The sequence below is a fragment of the Colobus angolensis genome, unplaced genomic scaffold (genome assembly GCF_000951035.1).
Source record: "Colobus angolensis palliatus isolate OR3802 unplaced genomic scaffold, Cang.pa_1.0 Scaffold200, whole genome shotgun sequence".
NCBI lineage: Eukaryota > Metazoa > Chordata > Mammalia > Primates > Cercopithecidae > Colobus > Colobus angolensis.
The window spans coordinates 172,599-189,169 of NW_012115156.1; the positions used below are offsets into that span (position 1 = coordinate 172,599).

The 16,571-nt window shown below is 39.1% G+C and overlaps 1 protein-coding gene across 1 annotated transcript in view; it reads left to right on the top strand.

Moving 5' to 3' along the window:
• The window catches only part of FRAS1 (Fraser extracellular matrix complex subunit 1), a 455,628-nt gene that overhangs the window by 159,115 nt on the left and 279,942 nt on the right, over positions 1-16,571 (top strand). Inside the window, exons 3-4 of the mRNA XM_011941729.1 lie at positions 3,570-3,677; positions 12,699-12,791. Coding sequence (XP_011797119.1) covers positions 3,570-3,677; positions 12,699-12,791 — 201 coding nt within the window. The remainder of the gene's footprint in view (positions 1-3,569; positions 3,678-12,698; positions 12,792-16,571) is intronic.

The window sequence follows — 16,571 nt, forward strand, 5'->3', positions numbered from 1 at the left end:
TAATAAGTGCCAGACACTGTTGACTTATCTTTAATACAGCATCTCCTTTGATGCTTTCAATAAACTTATTGAATAAGTACTTTCTCATTTCTGTTTTACAGATGAGGAACCTGGACATGGACATGTTAATAACAGACTCAGTTAATAAATGGTGTCACCAGGATTCAAACCTAGTCAGTCTGTCTCCAGAGCCTGAGTCCTTAGGTCTCCTAAGAACCCTGTGAACTTGGGCAACTGGTTCAATCTCGTTCATCCTGTTTTCTCATCTGTAAAATCGGAATCATAATAATAGTGCCAGTTTCATAGGGTTGACATGTATGTAAGGGCTTTGTGTTGCATTGACTACAGATACTTTCTCCAGCCTTGCAGGAAGATGGCAGAGGTGGGAAAAGCCACCCTCCCTCTATTCCACAATTGTCCCTGTGATCAGCACTTCCTGCTCCCAGAGTGGGGAGCGTAAGTAACTGATCAATAAATAGTAGCTGCTGGTTTTGTGAAGTTGTCATTTTTATTTAATCTGTATCCTGAAACCAAGATTGTTTTCTTGAAATCAACAGGAAACATACTACATTGTGCTTGGGAATAAAATTTGTTTTTTCTCACCTTCTTGTCCTCGCTCTTTGGGATAAGAGTAGACTGTAGTTGTCACACTATTGCCAAATTTGAAGAATGTGCTATAGCAATAAAAAGAAAGAAATTCAGAGGTATTCTAAGCCAAGTTCTGGTGCTTTTCTGCTTTGATTCAGTATTTTTGTAAATCAGATATTGGGAATGTAATCTCACCTCAGATAGATTTTATATTTCCTAAATGACTTTGGAGAGGCCCCAGAGTTTGAAGCACATTCCCCGAGAGGTTGTGAATTTAGCTAACATTTCTTGACTTTAAAGGATGATTTTATTTTTTGCTTGGAAATGTTGTGCATATCCATGTAAATCTACACCAATGTTGGTATATTAGTCTTGGTTCTCCAGAGAATCAATAATATATACATATATGTCCTATTGGATACCTCTGTAAGACAGAGGGAGAGAGACTTATTTTAAAGAATTGGCTCATGCGATTGTTGGGACTGGCAAGTTCAAACTGTATTATAGAGCAGGTCAGCAGGCTGGGAACTTGGGCAGAAATGCTATATTTTGGTCTTGAGGCTGAATTCCCCTTTTTTTCAGGAAACCTCAGTTTTTGTGGTTAAGGTCACTAACTGATTGGATGAGTCCACCCATATTACAGAGGGTCATCTCCTTTGCTTAAAAGTCAGCCGATTGTTCATGGTACTCTCCTCAACAAAGTACCTTCACAGCAACATTGAGACTAGTGTTTGACCAAAGAAGTGGGCACCATAGCCTAGCTAAGCTGGCATATGAAATTAATCATCACATTTGGTTTTTGCCATTTTGTGTGAAAATGTCCATTGCTAGCATCCACCAGTTTCTAGCTCTTCTCAGCTCTAATTGAATGCTGGTGTTCTGAGGACTCTGTCAGGAGCTTGGAAACTTATCCTACTCATCCATAAAGTATTTTAGTAGGACTTCAACTACTGGTTGGCTGAGGAAAACAGGGTGAGAAAGTTTAGAAAGGAGGGAACAGGTCTTCATTAAGCAACTTAGGAACTATGAACTCTTGCTTCCTAAGGATCTATAGTGTGCCAGGCCAAGGATAGTTCCCACTTCAGGCACCACAGTCTGGTCCAGTAAGGCTAACAGGAATATAAATGAGTGCAATAAAGTGTGACAGGGCCGGGCGCAGTGGCTCATTCCTGTAGGCCCAGCACTTTGGGAATCTGAGGTAGGCAGATTGCTTGAGCCTAGGAGGTTGTTGCCAGCCTGGTCAACATGGTGAAACTGTCTTTACAAAAAATACAAAATTTTTCTGGGTGTGGTGGTGCATGCCTGTAGTCCCAGCTACTTGGGAGGCTGAGGTGGGAGGGTCACTTGAGCCTGGGAGATTGAGGCTGCAGTGACCTGTGGTCATTCCACCGCACTTCAGCCTGGTGACACAGTGAGACCCTGTTACAAAATAAAACAAAACAAACATCTGTATAATAGTGCATGCAGGAAAAAGTGAGGTCACCGAGGGCTAGTGAAGAGCTATACCTGAATGGCAGTTAAGGATTAGGAATGATTCATCTCTGAGGTGTTGAGACTAAGAAGAAGCTTCTTGGTTGCAAACTCTTCTCAGGAAAAGTCAGGGAAGAGTAGGAATCCAGGGGAGAATGAGATATGAGACCAGGAAAGAGGAGGCTGGGGTTGTCCAATAGTGTTGACCAAGTTGTCAAGGCTGGGGAGACCGGATCAGCTTATGGGTTCTGCATTTTATCTCATCAGAGGTAAAGATGAGCCATGAAATAGTTGTATTTATTTATTTATTTTTTGGCTTTGAGGATTTTTTTAAATTTTTTTTTTCCAATAGATTTTTTGGGAACAGGTGGTGTTTACATGGAGACGTACTTTAGTGATGATTTCTGAGATTTTGGTGCACCCGTCATCTGAGCAGTGTATACTTTTAAACCAGAGAATAACATGGACAGCACTTTTCAAAAAGATTTAGTGTTTGAAATTTAGCCAAATAGTATGGCTGCTTTCAATTCTAACAGGAATTTGGGTTAAGAAATCTCTGGGAAAATGAATCTCAGGACAGTCTATGGGATCTTTAGTGTTTCAATTTGAAGTCATCAGAACAGCCTTTCAATGGACAGAAACAGGTTTCTGTGGAAGCTATGAGATAGTTGGTTTCAAAGTTACTTCAAAATGGGCACAACTGAAATGTGGATTCAGCATGAGGGAAGATGAGAAATAGGGAAGCAATTTCTGAGACCCTTAACTGAGCCAGGGTTCACTTCTCTGTTTGCGACCATTGTTTTCCTTTCCAATTTGTGAAGTAATAACATAGTCACATTAACTTATGTTTATTTAATTCTCTCATGTTCATGACCCCAAATAATTTGTGAGATCCTTGTGGATACTGCCCACACTTATGCTTCATTTATACCTCAATATGCCCAGCACCCAGCCAGGCACAAAATAGTCACACATACATGTGTTGGTGCATCTGTCTTTAAAAATCCAACTACTTACTCAAATCCTCATTTCTGATGAATGTTAAGATGATGAAGTAGCAAAGAACTGAAAAATGAAGCCTGTGGTGCTTATAATATCTAGTGGTGAATACTGCTTTTAGGATGCTGGTTAGGGCTAGTCAAAAGTGTCATTTTCCTTTAAACCTGCTCCAATGGTTTCTGCTAGTTAACAGCAAAGCAAAACTTCAAGTCAGGAAGCAACTTGTCCTCCTGTGGTTTCAGGTCAATCAATGGTTTTTACTCTGGGTATCGACAGCTCTCTGCTGCATCCCCTTGTCTTTGGCTACGTGGGTTGACTGTTGTGAAATGGATTATACTGATTATATTGCCTCATGGGGTTTAATCAGTGCCCAGCAAGTACTATGTGTGGTGTGCTTGTGACTTTTCTTTGTCTTTTAATTGTCCAGGATGTGGGACTATTGTTGGTGCTGCTTTTGTGTGCTCATGTCTTGACTGATCAGTTTTTAAGTCAGAGCTTATGCCTCTTTGCAGGATACCACAATTTGGAAGCCTGATTCATGCCAGAACTGCCGTTGCCATGGTGATATCGTTATCTGCAAACCTGCTGTTTGCAGAAACCCTCAATGTGCTTTTGAGAAGGTACGGTATCCTAATTGTGTCCTAAATGTATTGGTAAAGTCAGTGAAGGGTTAGGTTTTTGGATCATTTCAGACATCTGTTTTTGACATTTATTCTAATCTCTGATTGGAAGCTTAATGAAATGCAGAAGAGAATTTTAACGTATTGCATCTAAGAATATCCTGATTTCCAGAATTTTAACGTATCATATCTAAGAACATCCCAATTTCCATTTATTGGGCATTTACTCTGGGCCAGGGACTTGGCTTAAGGTCTTAATAATGTTATCCCATTTAATATTATGTGGGGTAGGTATCTTTATCCCCACTTTATAGATGAGGAAAGTGAAGCCTGGAGATTTTAAGCAACTTAACCATGATCATGCAATTAATAAACTGCTGACCAGAGATTTTTACCTCGAGTCTGACTGATGCCAAAGCTACTAGCACTAACTGCAGCATGCATGAACCATCGAATGGATTGAAAGTCAGAACTGACTTATTGAAAAAGATCTTCTAAAAATATCATTTGGGTCTGCCACTGATTGTATTATTGTGCTACCACTGAGCTCCCTAGGAACATAAGCATGTCTTTGACTCAATAAATCTCCTTGTATTTGACCAAGTCTGTGACTGGTATTTCCTCCCTTCCCTTCTGTTAAAAATTTTCAGTTTTTTTCTGACTACACATCTATTCTGTTAGAATAATACTTTTTCTAGTTGCTAACTCTTTTCTTTTTCAAGTGAATCTATTTTTTAAAAAAGCTTAAGCTTTAAATTTGAACTTTTGAAACTCCCAGGACAAGACCAATTATTTTATTCATAAAGCATTCTGTCAATTTAAAGTTTATTTTTCTAGTTTTCGGCTCCTTCCAATAATTAATCTTGAGTCTTTATGCCATCTAATGCTAATAAGTTTCTGTTTGTACCTGACATTGGAGCGAAGGTATGCCTTTAAGAGTATTCCTTCATTTCTGCATGAATGTATTCCTGGGAAGCTGGGAATATTTTAAGTATTGACATATTTGATAAGATTTTGTTGTATGTTATGGAGCTTTATGTTTATAGGGTAAATATTCCCTAAAAAAAATCACTATGTGGTTTGCTAATAAGCAAACCAAGTCAGAATCTGAGCTGGTGGCAAAAACGTCATGAAAAATGCCCTTCCCCACTTCATGTGAAGAATTGTGTTATCATGGAAGAAGCCCTGAACTACATGTTAGAAGACATAGATTACATTGCTGAAATCTAAACATGCTCTATATCAGGGGTTAGCAGACTAAATCTGGCCCACTGCCTGTTTTTGTACAGTTTGTGATCTAAGAGTGGCTTTTACATTTTGAAATGATTGAAAAAATAAAAACCAGTATTTTATAATGTGAAAATTATGTGAAATCAATTGTCACCATTGATAAATAAAGTTTTATGGAAACACAGGCTCAGTTATTTGTTTATGTATTGACCTTGGCTGCAATAATAGCATTGTATCGTTGCGATGTAGACCATGTGTGACTCTCAAAAGCTAAATATTTACTGTCTGGCTCTTCACAGAAAAAGTCTCCCATATTTGTTATATATCAAACTCGTAATTTCATCTCATCCTAATTTGCTCTCCTAGTTTTTCTCATCTTGATAAATGACAACCCCCTTCTCCCAGTTGCTGTGGCCCAAAAACTTAGCATCACCTTTGACTCCCCACTTTCTCCCACATCCCATATCTAGTACATTAGCAATCCCCTCCCAGCTCTTCCTTCATGAAACAGTAAATTCCAAATGTGACTTCTCTGCTGTCAGTCTGGTTCCATTGTTATCATCCTTTTGTCTGGATTCTCACAATAGCCTCTTAACTGGTTTCACTGTTTCTATACTTGCCTTTTTCATTGTAGTCTTGATATAGTAGACACAGTGATCCTAATAAAATTGAACTCAGATCATGTTGCTTCTCTCCTTAAACCCCTCCAGTGGCTTCCAGTGGCTTCTCTTCTCACTCAAAGTAACATTTCACAATGTCCTTTAAGCTACTACTGTGCCCCTCTAATTAATATTCTACTGTTTTCTCCCTTGCTCACTGCTTCAGACACCAAGCCTCCTTGCTGTTCCCTGAATATACATGTATATATCTGAGAAGGAACAATTTCGGAGGGAACAGCAAAGTGCAAAGGCTCTGTGGCAGAAGTGTGCCTGGTATGCATATATATATGCCTGGTATGCATATTCATATATATATGAATAAGAGAAAGAGATGTGTGTTTATACATATGTATATATGTATACAATATATGTATACAATGTATACATATATTGCTTGATCTTTTACTTGAAGTCTTGCCTGGATGCCATTCCGTTTAAAATTGTAAATCTCTACCCCCTACCACACATTTTGTATTCCTCTTCTAGACTTTATTTTTCTTTCTGATACTAACTACTATCTGTTTTATTGATATTTTTTGTTTACTGTCTCTTTTATTCTCTGTATATCCACAACACCTACAATAACACCTGACACATGGTAGACACTCAATAATTTTTTTTTTTAACTGACTGAATGAATGAATTAATGAGAGATGAGGTTAGAGAGTTGGTAAGTTTGAGGTTATGCAGAGCCTTGTATGCTGCAGTATGGAGTTTGGAATTTTATTTTTAAGGTTATAGAATACTAACAAAGGTTTTAGGCATAAGGGTGGAATGACTGGCTATTTAAAAAAAAAGTGTCTCTGGTTTTTCAAAGATAATGCATAATGTTAGAAATGAGGAGATCAGTTCAGAGGCCGAGAGAATCACCCAGAGTGGATGAATAGTAGAACTGGAGCACTGATAATGTAGAGATCAAGAGATAAGAGCAGGTGTGACAAGTATTTAGGGGATAAATCAGCAGAACTAGATGAAGGTAGGAGGGTGACAGAAAGGAAAAGGAGAAATGACTGCCATATTTATGGGTTAATGACTAGTTGGTTAGCTGAGTCACCAACTGATATTGAGAATACAGGAGAATGAGGAAAAACAGCCAATCTGGGAAAAATGGAGATTTCAGTTTGGGACACATTGGTTTGAAATGTCTGGGAAAGACCCAGGTGGATATGTCAGAATGGTAGCTGGATATGTAAGTCTAAGGCTCAGAGGAGAAGATGGGCCTGGAGATATAATGTAGTTGTCATCAGCACATAGATAGTATTGCAAACATGTAGAATTAAAGAACTCATCCAAAGAGATTGTGTGGAAAAGGGTACAAGATGAAGGATGGAATTTGGGGAGTATAGTCATTTAAGGGGAGGTGAGCATCAGAGAAAGTGCTTAAGAATATTGAGAAACTGTGGTCAGAGAGGTGAAAGGAAAGAAATGGTCAAAGAAGAGGTAATATTATAGTCATCAAGGGGAGTAGAAGATGCCCAGAAAGTTTGTATTAACCGTGTTGAGCACAGTTAAAGGAGTAAGTGGGAGGAGAAATTAATATGGCCCTTCAGATCTGGCAGCATGTAGGCCACCGGTGGCCGTGCTAAGGTTGATCTCAATGAAGTAGGGGGAGTGGAAACTGTATTGCAGAGGCATTCATTAAAGGAGTGAATGGAAAGTGGGGAAAGGAAGGCTCAATAAAGGCCATCCTTTCAGGAGCTTAACTGGGGGGTGGAAGGAGAGAAGTGGGGCCTTAGGTAGGCAGCATTACATCTGAGAGGTTTCTCTGAATCTCCCATCCCCAACCATCAAACCCTTCAGTGTGCTTCCGCGGCACTTTGTGCTTGCCCTATTCATACCCCTTGACCAGACTGCAATGCCTGTTTACTTATCCGCTTTTTCCTCCAGACTCTTAGCTCCTTGAGAGCAGGAATCTTGCTGTCTTCACTATTGCAGCCCATCGAACAGCACAGTAGGCAGCACATAGAAGTCACCTAGTTAACATTTTTGGAATGATTGCACAAGGGAAGGGAGAGGGTTTTGTTTTGTTTAACTTTTTAGTTTTTGATATTACCATGAAAGAGATATAATTACCTTAGGAGGGAAAGGGTAATAGCCCAGACTAGAGAGAGAAATTGAAAAGATGGGAGTTAGAGGGGAGGAGGGAGAGAGTAAGTGAATTAGAAAGAGTAGTTGCTGGACATTGAAGCTAACATGAATAGGAGAATGGGAGGCCAGCTGGGGGTTGAATGACTGGAAGGTAAAGAAGTACTCAAGGATCTCCCTGGAAGAAATAAGGGTGAGAGGGTGCTAAAAACTAGAAGGCCCAAGTTCATTGGGGTGTGGACAGATTTTAAGGTTGGCCACAGCTGTGTGAAATAAAGATGAAAATCACTTGAATTGAGGTGATTAAGAGTGTACAAAGATAGAATATCATTTTAATGGGCATTGAAGTTGTCTAGAATGATCTAGACATAAGTAGAAAAAAAGCAGAATCCAGGTATCAAGTCTTTACTGAGTGAATGTGAGAAAGTGATCAGCAAATTTGTGGATGAAGGCAATATAGGAATCAGAGAGCATGAACTCTAAAGAAAGAGATTCCTTATCTCTAAAATGAGAGGCTTATACCAGATGATCCAACCATAAGAAACGTTTTCAACTGTAAGATCATAGAATTATTCCACAGAGCTTTTGGCCTCTTTATTTCAAGTGATGAAATAAGATCATAGAGTGGAAGAACTAGAAGGAACCTTTAGAAATCATTTAGTCAGACTTCCTTAGTCTGTAAATAAATCAACTGATTTTTAGTGGTTTAGTCACTTACCCAGAGCTAGGAGGTGGCATGGCTATGTCAAGAACCTTGGGCCTTGGCTCATGTCCCAGTGTGAATTTTACTCTACCGTGTTGCTTTTAAGTTTTCCTCTGTGCTTTCAGTAGCATGTGTTGCTGTTATTCAAATCTGCTGTGGTACCCTTATGTTAGTATGTGGCACAAGTTCTTGAATCCTCACTGTTCCTAAATTAAATTATTATTTTATTTTAGACAGAGTTTCACTCTGTTACCCAGGTTGGAGTGCAGTGGTGCAATCTCTGCTCAGTATAACCTCTGCCTCTCGGGTTCAAGTGATTCTCCTGCCTCAGCCTCCCAAGTAGCTGGGAGTACAGGCATGTGCCACCACATCCAGCTAATTTTGTATTTTTTAGTAGAGACGGAGTTTCACCATGTTGGCCAAGCTGGTCTCTAACTCCTGACCTCAAGTGATCCAGCCGCCTCAGCCTCCCAAAGTGCCGGGATTATAGGTGTGAGCCATCACACTGGGCTTATTACTGTTAATGACTTGTTTTTCTTTTTATCATTTTTTATTTTTTTGAAGCAATTTGTTTTGGTTATGGATTGACTAGAAATAACCTAGTGTCAATGGCAATTCTGAAAACTACTTTTTATCTTCTATCATTTACTCATTCTATAATCACAGGTAGTGGATTCCATATCCGTATCTTATCTGCATATAGAATAGCTAGCTGGATAGGGACAGAAAGACAGACAAACAGGCAGAAAAAGATGGAGAAAAAGAACACAAAGGTATTTAGAACCTTGAATAGTTAACCCAGCTCTGTCAGAAGCTATTCTGTCTAAGGATTTCTGGAGAATATGTCTGCACAAAAGACAATGCCATGCAAAGGAGCATGGCATTGTGTGGTGAGGTTTTGGTTGCAAACCTCAATGCAGATAATAATGACATTTACCTAAAAAGTTGTTGTAAAAATTAAATTAACTTTCTCTCTCTCTCTCTCTACATATATATGTATACACACACACACATATATGTCTGTACGTGCATATATGTACATATGCATATAAATGTGTAGAGGAGTACCCTGCTATTACAAGCACTCAATAAGTGTTAGCTATAATGATCAAATTGTCATCATTATTGTTGGTGGTTCTCCTGGGTCCTAAGCAAGTAATCTTGCCCCCGGCAATCTTCACTGATGTGTTTTGCCCCTGCAATCACTTTCTAAAGCACAACACTGCAAAGCCTGGAGAAGGAGTCCTTTGTGTTCCATGCAGAGCTCACCAAGCCGTTCGGGGTTACATGGTTAGGTGGCAGGAACTCCCTGATTCTCATTCTTCAAGCACCCACATGCACATTTTTTTTTTTTTTAATGTATAATGAAAAAGAGGTTTAATGGACTCACAATTCCACATGGCTGGGGAGGCCTCATAATCATGGTAGAAGGCAAAGGAGGATCAAAGACACGTCTTACATGACGGCTGGCAAGAGAGTTGTGCAAGGGAACTGCCATTTATAAAACCATCAGATCTTGTGAGACTTCTTCAGTATCACGTAGGGATTATGGGAGCTACAATTCAAGATGAAATTTGGGTGGGGACACAGCCAAACAATATCACTATAATAAAATTGTTATAATATTTGATTTTTTTTTGGAATATATTCATCCATGTGCTCTCTAATATTTATTTATTTATTTTTAGAGACAGGGTCTGGTTCTGTCACACAGGCTGGAGTGCAGTGGTGCAGTCATAGCTCACTGCAGCTTTGAACTTCTGGGCTCAAGTGATTCTCCTGCCTCAGCCTCCTAAATAGCTAGGACTATAGGCATGTGCCACCATGCCCGCTAATTTTTGCATTTTGTTTTGTAGAGACAGGGTTTTGCTATGTTGCCCAGGCTTGTCTTGAACTTCTGGCTTTAAGTGATCCTCCCACCTCAGGTTCCCAAAGTGCTGGATTACAGGGATGGGCCACTGTGCCTGCCCCATATTTAACAAATGGGTAGCAGGTCAGGTACATAGGCTCACTTAACATCTAGTGCAACCCTCTTCTAGCCTGTCTTCCTTTATAATAGAAGCAGAAAAGCTAAAAATGTTTCCCAGACTCTTTTGTAACTAGGGTTCTAGTTTCCACCAAGTATAACCAAATGTCTGGTTTCCCTTGAGCAGTCTGCTTTATGCCTGTTGTCCTGGCATAATTTATTATTATTATTATTATTATTATACTTTAAGTTCTAGGGTACATGTGCACAATGTGCAGGTTTGTTACATACGTATACATGTGCCAGGTTGGTGTGCTGCACCCATTAACTCGTCATTTACATTAGGTGTATCTCCTAATGCTGTCCCTACCCCCCACCCCCTCCCCACAATAGGCCCCAGTGTGTGATGTTCCCCTTCCTGTGTCCAAGTGATCTCATTGTTCAATTCCCACCTATGAGTGAGAACATGCAGTGTTTGGTTTTCTGTTCTTGCGATAGTTTGCTGAGAATGATGGTTTTCAGCTGCATCCATATCCCTACAAAGGACACGAACTCATCCTTTTTTATGGCTGCATAGTGTTCCATGGTGTATATGTGCCACATTTTCTTAATCCAGTCTGTCACTGATGGACATTTGGGTTGATTCTGAGTCTTTGCTATTGTGGCAAAATTTTTATTCCTCTTTTAACTTAACTCTTTCATGTTCCACCAGAAGTTCAATAGATAGACCAAGTTGGGAACCATCCTCTCCCCTCCCGCTACTGCCACTAGCAAAAAAAAAAAAAAAATATATATATATATATATGTATATACACACACACACACACATACACATACATTCACACACACATACATATTATATTTATAACATGAGCTTTGAGGGCTAAATCTGAAAATTAGCTTTTATGTAAAACAAAGAAAACTAATTTGTGGGCATGAAACATTCCTTGAAGTCTTCCATTCTACCTGTCTTTCTCCCTTGCTCCTGGCTTCCATGTTAGAATATCAGCACTTAGATCATGTTATTATCTATCTGTATGAAATTCTTAGTGGAAATTAGGCTAATGTAGTTTCTCTAATTGTTTTAATGTAAATCAGACAAGTGTAGTTTTATCTTGGGGTTCAGAGGACACTTTTCTGAAAAGTGATTAATGTTGCATAGTATGTATAATTTTATAAAATCCCATGTCATATAAGTTTTATTCTTTATCAAAAAAATAGAAATTTGGTGGTCACTTTATTGATGTATTTGTCTGTTTAGTGGATTAATGGTTGTAAAAACTTAGTCCTATTTCCCGTCCATTCTTGTAGATATAATTATCTGATGTTAGAATTCTCTCATAGGTACAATGTTTTTAAATGGCAGCAACCAAAAATAAATAAATAATAAATATTAATAACATTACCACACATGCATACACACACAGACACACACATTTTTTTAAAAAAATTGCACTGGATGAAATTTGGTAGACTTTTATCCTGTGGATAAGTCATGATTTCCTGGCTAATGTAGGGTCTCCTACCATTTATGGTCAAAATCACTCATTGCCTGTTCTGTCACATCACTAGACTCGAGAAAATCCTAAGTAAGGAGCAGCATGAGTAAGAAGATTCAATATGAGAGTCATGGGTCTCAAAGACAAGCTAATGCTCTTCACTCCATATTTTTAATAACTCTTAGATAAACAGATTCTTTACAGTGGTGATTGGATGGTTGACATGTGACACCTCCCCAGTAAATCCTGGGGTATCAGGTGGTAGCCTATTCTCTTGATAGTATGAAGAAACACAATTGCAATTGTAGAAGCCCTGAAAACAATGTAGATCTTTACTAGAGCTTAGGAATTCTACTCAGCTTACCACAGTGTGTATATATGATACCTCTGCAGAGATATTACTTACTCTCAGAACTTTGTCCTGCAACCTCCTGTCCCAAGTAAAAGTTACCCATGAGAACTTCAGCTGCTGCACTGGCTGCCCTAGGCTGTCTAAGACACCAAACAGCTGGAAGACCTGCCAGCTCTGTGGCCATCCCCCACCTGAGTCTTCTTCCTCTTCTTGGCAGGGGGAAACTGCTTATCTTGTGTGAATCTCCGAGGGTTTCTAGTGAAACAAAGTCTCAACTTCATCACATGTGAAAAGATGCAGACTTTTTTTCAAGGAAATTACTTTTACAAAGGGGATTCATTTTATCTTTGAGTGAAGCTTGTATGGACACAGAACCTTTTTTTTCGGTCTATTCTTTTAATCCGGTCTGTTGTCATCTCAGAAATGCATGAGATTTAGTGAATGTAAGATGACTTGGGGTCTGATGAACTATTGTGACTCGGTGTGTGCTAATGCTGTTTTACTTTGAACTGCTTTTAAACGCTCAGGGAGAAGTGCTTCAAATTGCTGCCAACCAGTGCTGCCCTGAGTGTGTTTTGAGGACTCCAGGATCTTGCCATTATGAAAAGAAAATCCATGAGGTAAGTGTTTTCTGACCCAAGGTTGTTTCTGTGTCTGCAAATCTCTGACAAGAGAAAAACTGAATGTTAAACTTGTGGTGATGAGAGTTTTTTTCTTTGCCTGGATTGTGGAGGATCTGAAGCCCAATTGACGTTCTGTGAGCATATAGGTTTCTTGTATAAGAGTAAAACATTCTGTAGGCTCTACATAAATATTTGTAGATTGAATTTATGTCTGAGGATGTTGATGTTGAAGAAGTTGTGATGCTAAATAATAAAAGTACCTCCTTCCTTTTGCGTACTACATACATTTTAAATTTGATAGTTACAAACAATTCTGAGCTGGTGAGTAGAGCAGACGTTATTACTCCCATGTTAAATATGAAAAAAATTAATTGCAAAGAGCTTAGGTACTTGCCCAATGTCCTATTACTAATAAATAGTATAACCTGGTCTAGAACCCTGGTCTTCTGACTCCTAATTCAGGGCTCTTTTTACTATAGTTGAAAATTTCAACTTAGCAATCCTGGCATTTTAAGCTTTGTTGTGGGAGCTGTTCTTTGCATTGCAGGACATTTAGCAGCATCCCTGTTCTCTTCCCACTAGATGCTAGTAGCATCTCTCTGTCATGACAACCAGAAATGTTTGCAGACATGGCCAAATTTCCCTTGGGGGCAAAATGCTCACCATCCCCCTGTTTAGAACTACAGGACTAGAAATCTATTCTCAAGTTTTAAAAATTATACTTTCTCATTTCAGATCTTTCAGGATTAATTTAGAAATACTAAATATGATTAAAAAGTACAACTGCAAAGTCTATAATAGAAATTATGAAAATAGACAGTTTATCTTCATTGATACGTAAATGTTACCTGAGGTAGTAGGTAAGGTTGAATATGATGGAAAGAGACTTTGCTTTAATCCTCATCTTCCAGCTGATACAAAACTTTCCCCAAGTTAGTGTCTCTCTATTCAGGAGAGAGCATAGTGAGTAGGATTTGATATATCTACTTTAGGCTGTTATTCAGTGTGGGGACCTGAAACTCAGAAAGCACAGTGCTCATTTCCCTGTGGGACAGGATTATCTTACTGAAGCCACTGTTTCCTAATTACACAAGGAAGCCACTGTTTCGCTTCTGCACAATGTGTTGCTGAAAGACACCCAAGCAGGATCTACACTGAGAATGTCTTCAGACCATGTACCACTATGTGCTGCTCAATTCAGCCTGTGTTATGTAGGGTAGTGTTGTCTTTAAATGTCACAGAAGAAAATCCCTATGAACTGAAAAGTGCTGCAGGGCCGAGTGGTGATGAAAATAATGCCAGTTCAGAATGATTATGTTAACTGTATGATTCAGGGTGAAAAATACCAACCTGAATCTTTCAAGTGAAGGAGTTGTTAGGAGCCAAAATAAGTCCAGGATCTAGGGGAAAAAGAAAACAGCCATATCAAATAAGAGGTGGTACCAGGGACATGGGAGATCAGAATTCAGCAAATCTTTGCATGGACCACACTAATGACATCATATGTTTCTCATGTCATGTGTGTGCACATGTGCAGTCTTCTTTTCTTAATTTAAGATGCCTGAGAATATTGACAATATTTTCTATATTTTTATAATTATCTTCCCTGCCTCTCACTTATGTGGGACTTAGCACTGAACTTTTCCTAGAGTAGGTGCTCAATAAACATGGGTGAATAAAAACTCAAAAAATTAGTACATCTTTTCTCCAGCTTCTCCATGACCTCATCTTAAGGGCATGTTGGTCATTAACCAGTGTGGCTGGGTAGCTCCAGGACCACAGATCTGCCGTGGGTTAGTTATAAATCCTCCTAGCCTCCCACTTTTGCAGGGAGAGTTCAGAAAGTTCTCCCGCTGGTCTTTCTTCTCCCCGCTTCCCTTGTGGTTCACCCCTCTGCAGTAATGCACCATGCAGAAAGCTCTCAACTGGGTAAGAATATACTCATGTGTTGCTTTTCCATATGTGACTTTCAAAATTTACTCCCTCTGAAAATGTTATATTTCTGGTATTTGATGTAACTGAGCAAAAGGATGGATTTCAAAACCATAGTTTTTTGGGGAAAAAATCTCCAGTGGATTGCTTCTTCAAAGAGAGCTAGAAGATGGATTTTTTTTAAGGTGAGACAAAATCTTCTAATTTTAGTCTTAATAAAGTTAACATGATTATGTTTCTTGTCTTTCTGTCCTTCCTCTCTTTCTTTCTTCACTTCTTCTAGGTTCTTACCAAACAGTCCTTAGTGTATTAATTTTCTTGAGTGGGTTAAATGTTTGTCTGGTCTGGTCTGGGTCTCACCTCATCACTTGCATCACTAGTTTTGTTTGTTTGTTTATTTTTGACTCTTGTAGCATTTCCTGTCTTGCTTGTTTGTGGAGCAGTTTCCAGGGTACTTTTCCCTCCTGCTGAACAGCAGTGATCCTCTCTCTTTGGCCTCTGGCTTGCCGCCCTAGGGCAGGTAATGGAGACTTGCAGTAGCTGTAAAATAGCCTGGCATTTTAAGAACTTTGGAATGGTGATTTGAAGTGGAAGATTTCCCCTAAGATAGATTGAGAAGAGGATTTAGGATAGACTGGGTATGGCAGGAGGGGAGGCAGTTGAAGTGATACTGTCCCCAAAGAGCATGGTTCAAACAAAGAAAAGTGAAGGACTAGCTGAACTAAGGGCTGCATGAGAAGACTACCCTTTAATAATACAGTGGAGCCTCCAGAGAGGTCCTCCTTTGCTTGCAGAGGAGGCAGCGTCTTATACAACTGGCATTTCAGCAAGTCAAGACAAGTCTCAAGATCTTTCCTGGAGTGAGGAAAACTCTTGAACCTTTTGGCTGACTCCAGGTTATTTGAGAGTGTTGCATGAGTGTTTATTACAGCCAGGATTTGGGGGATCATTTCATCCATGACCTTCACAAAGCTATACTTTGAAATTAACTTTTGGATTTGTGCCTTGCCATGCCAACCAGCCAGGGAGGCAAGCCTCAAATGTGTTTTAGTGTTGTTTGAATACTTTTTTTCTGTGCTTTCCCCACAAATTACCTTGTGAAAGGGAGGGGAAAGGACCATGAATCCCCTTTTCTTCTTTACTAATCTAACCTCAGCACCAGATAATGTCAAATCTGGGTAGATGGGACTTGAAGGTTTACTGAAAAGTGAAATGGCAGGTGGTAATGCCCTAGTGCCCAACCCGATTAAATAGAGGACTAGGAAGGGACAGGCCTGTTCACTTTGTTTGTGAGGCTAAAAGGAGAACTAATTTATGTATGTGAGGCAAGAAATAAGTATTGAATTCTTCAGCCTTGTTCTCCTCAAAGTAGAGGATGTAATTATAATATTCACTGAACATTCCCAGATATTTAGTATTCTGGATCTATAACTCCATAACAGGAACAAATTATATGAAGAAAAATTATTTTTTTGTTCTGTCAGTAAGCCAGGCAAATGCTTTATGACCTTATCTTCTTTTGGACTTGTGTCAACAGTCAAGCCAACTTGTTAGTTGACTATGCAGGAGAATATATTTAAGATGTTGTCTGCAGAGTTCGCTTCTGCCCGGTGTCAAGATGTCATGTTTTCAAAAAGGTATTAATGAGGTTAAGATGGCACAGGTGAAACAGGGTCCTGTGGGAGCGTTGCTTTGTGTATCTATTATTCCTTCATTTTACAGAGCTCTCTTTGCTGCTACAGTGTTTATAAAAAATAATGCTTTCATAAATGTATATGAAGAAAACTACTGATATATATATGTGTGTGTATATATGTGTGTGTGTGTGTGTGTGTGTGTATATAT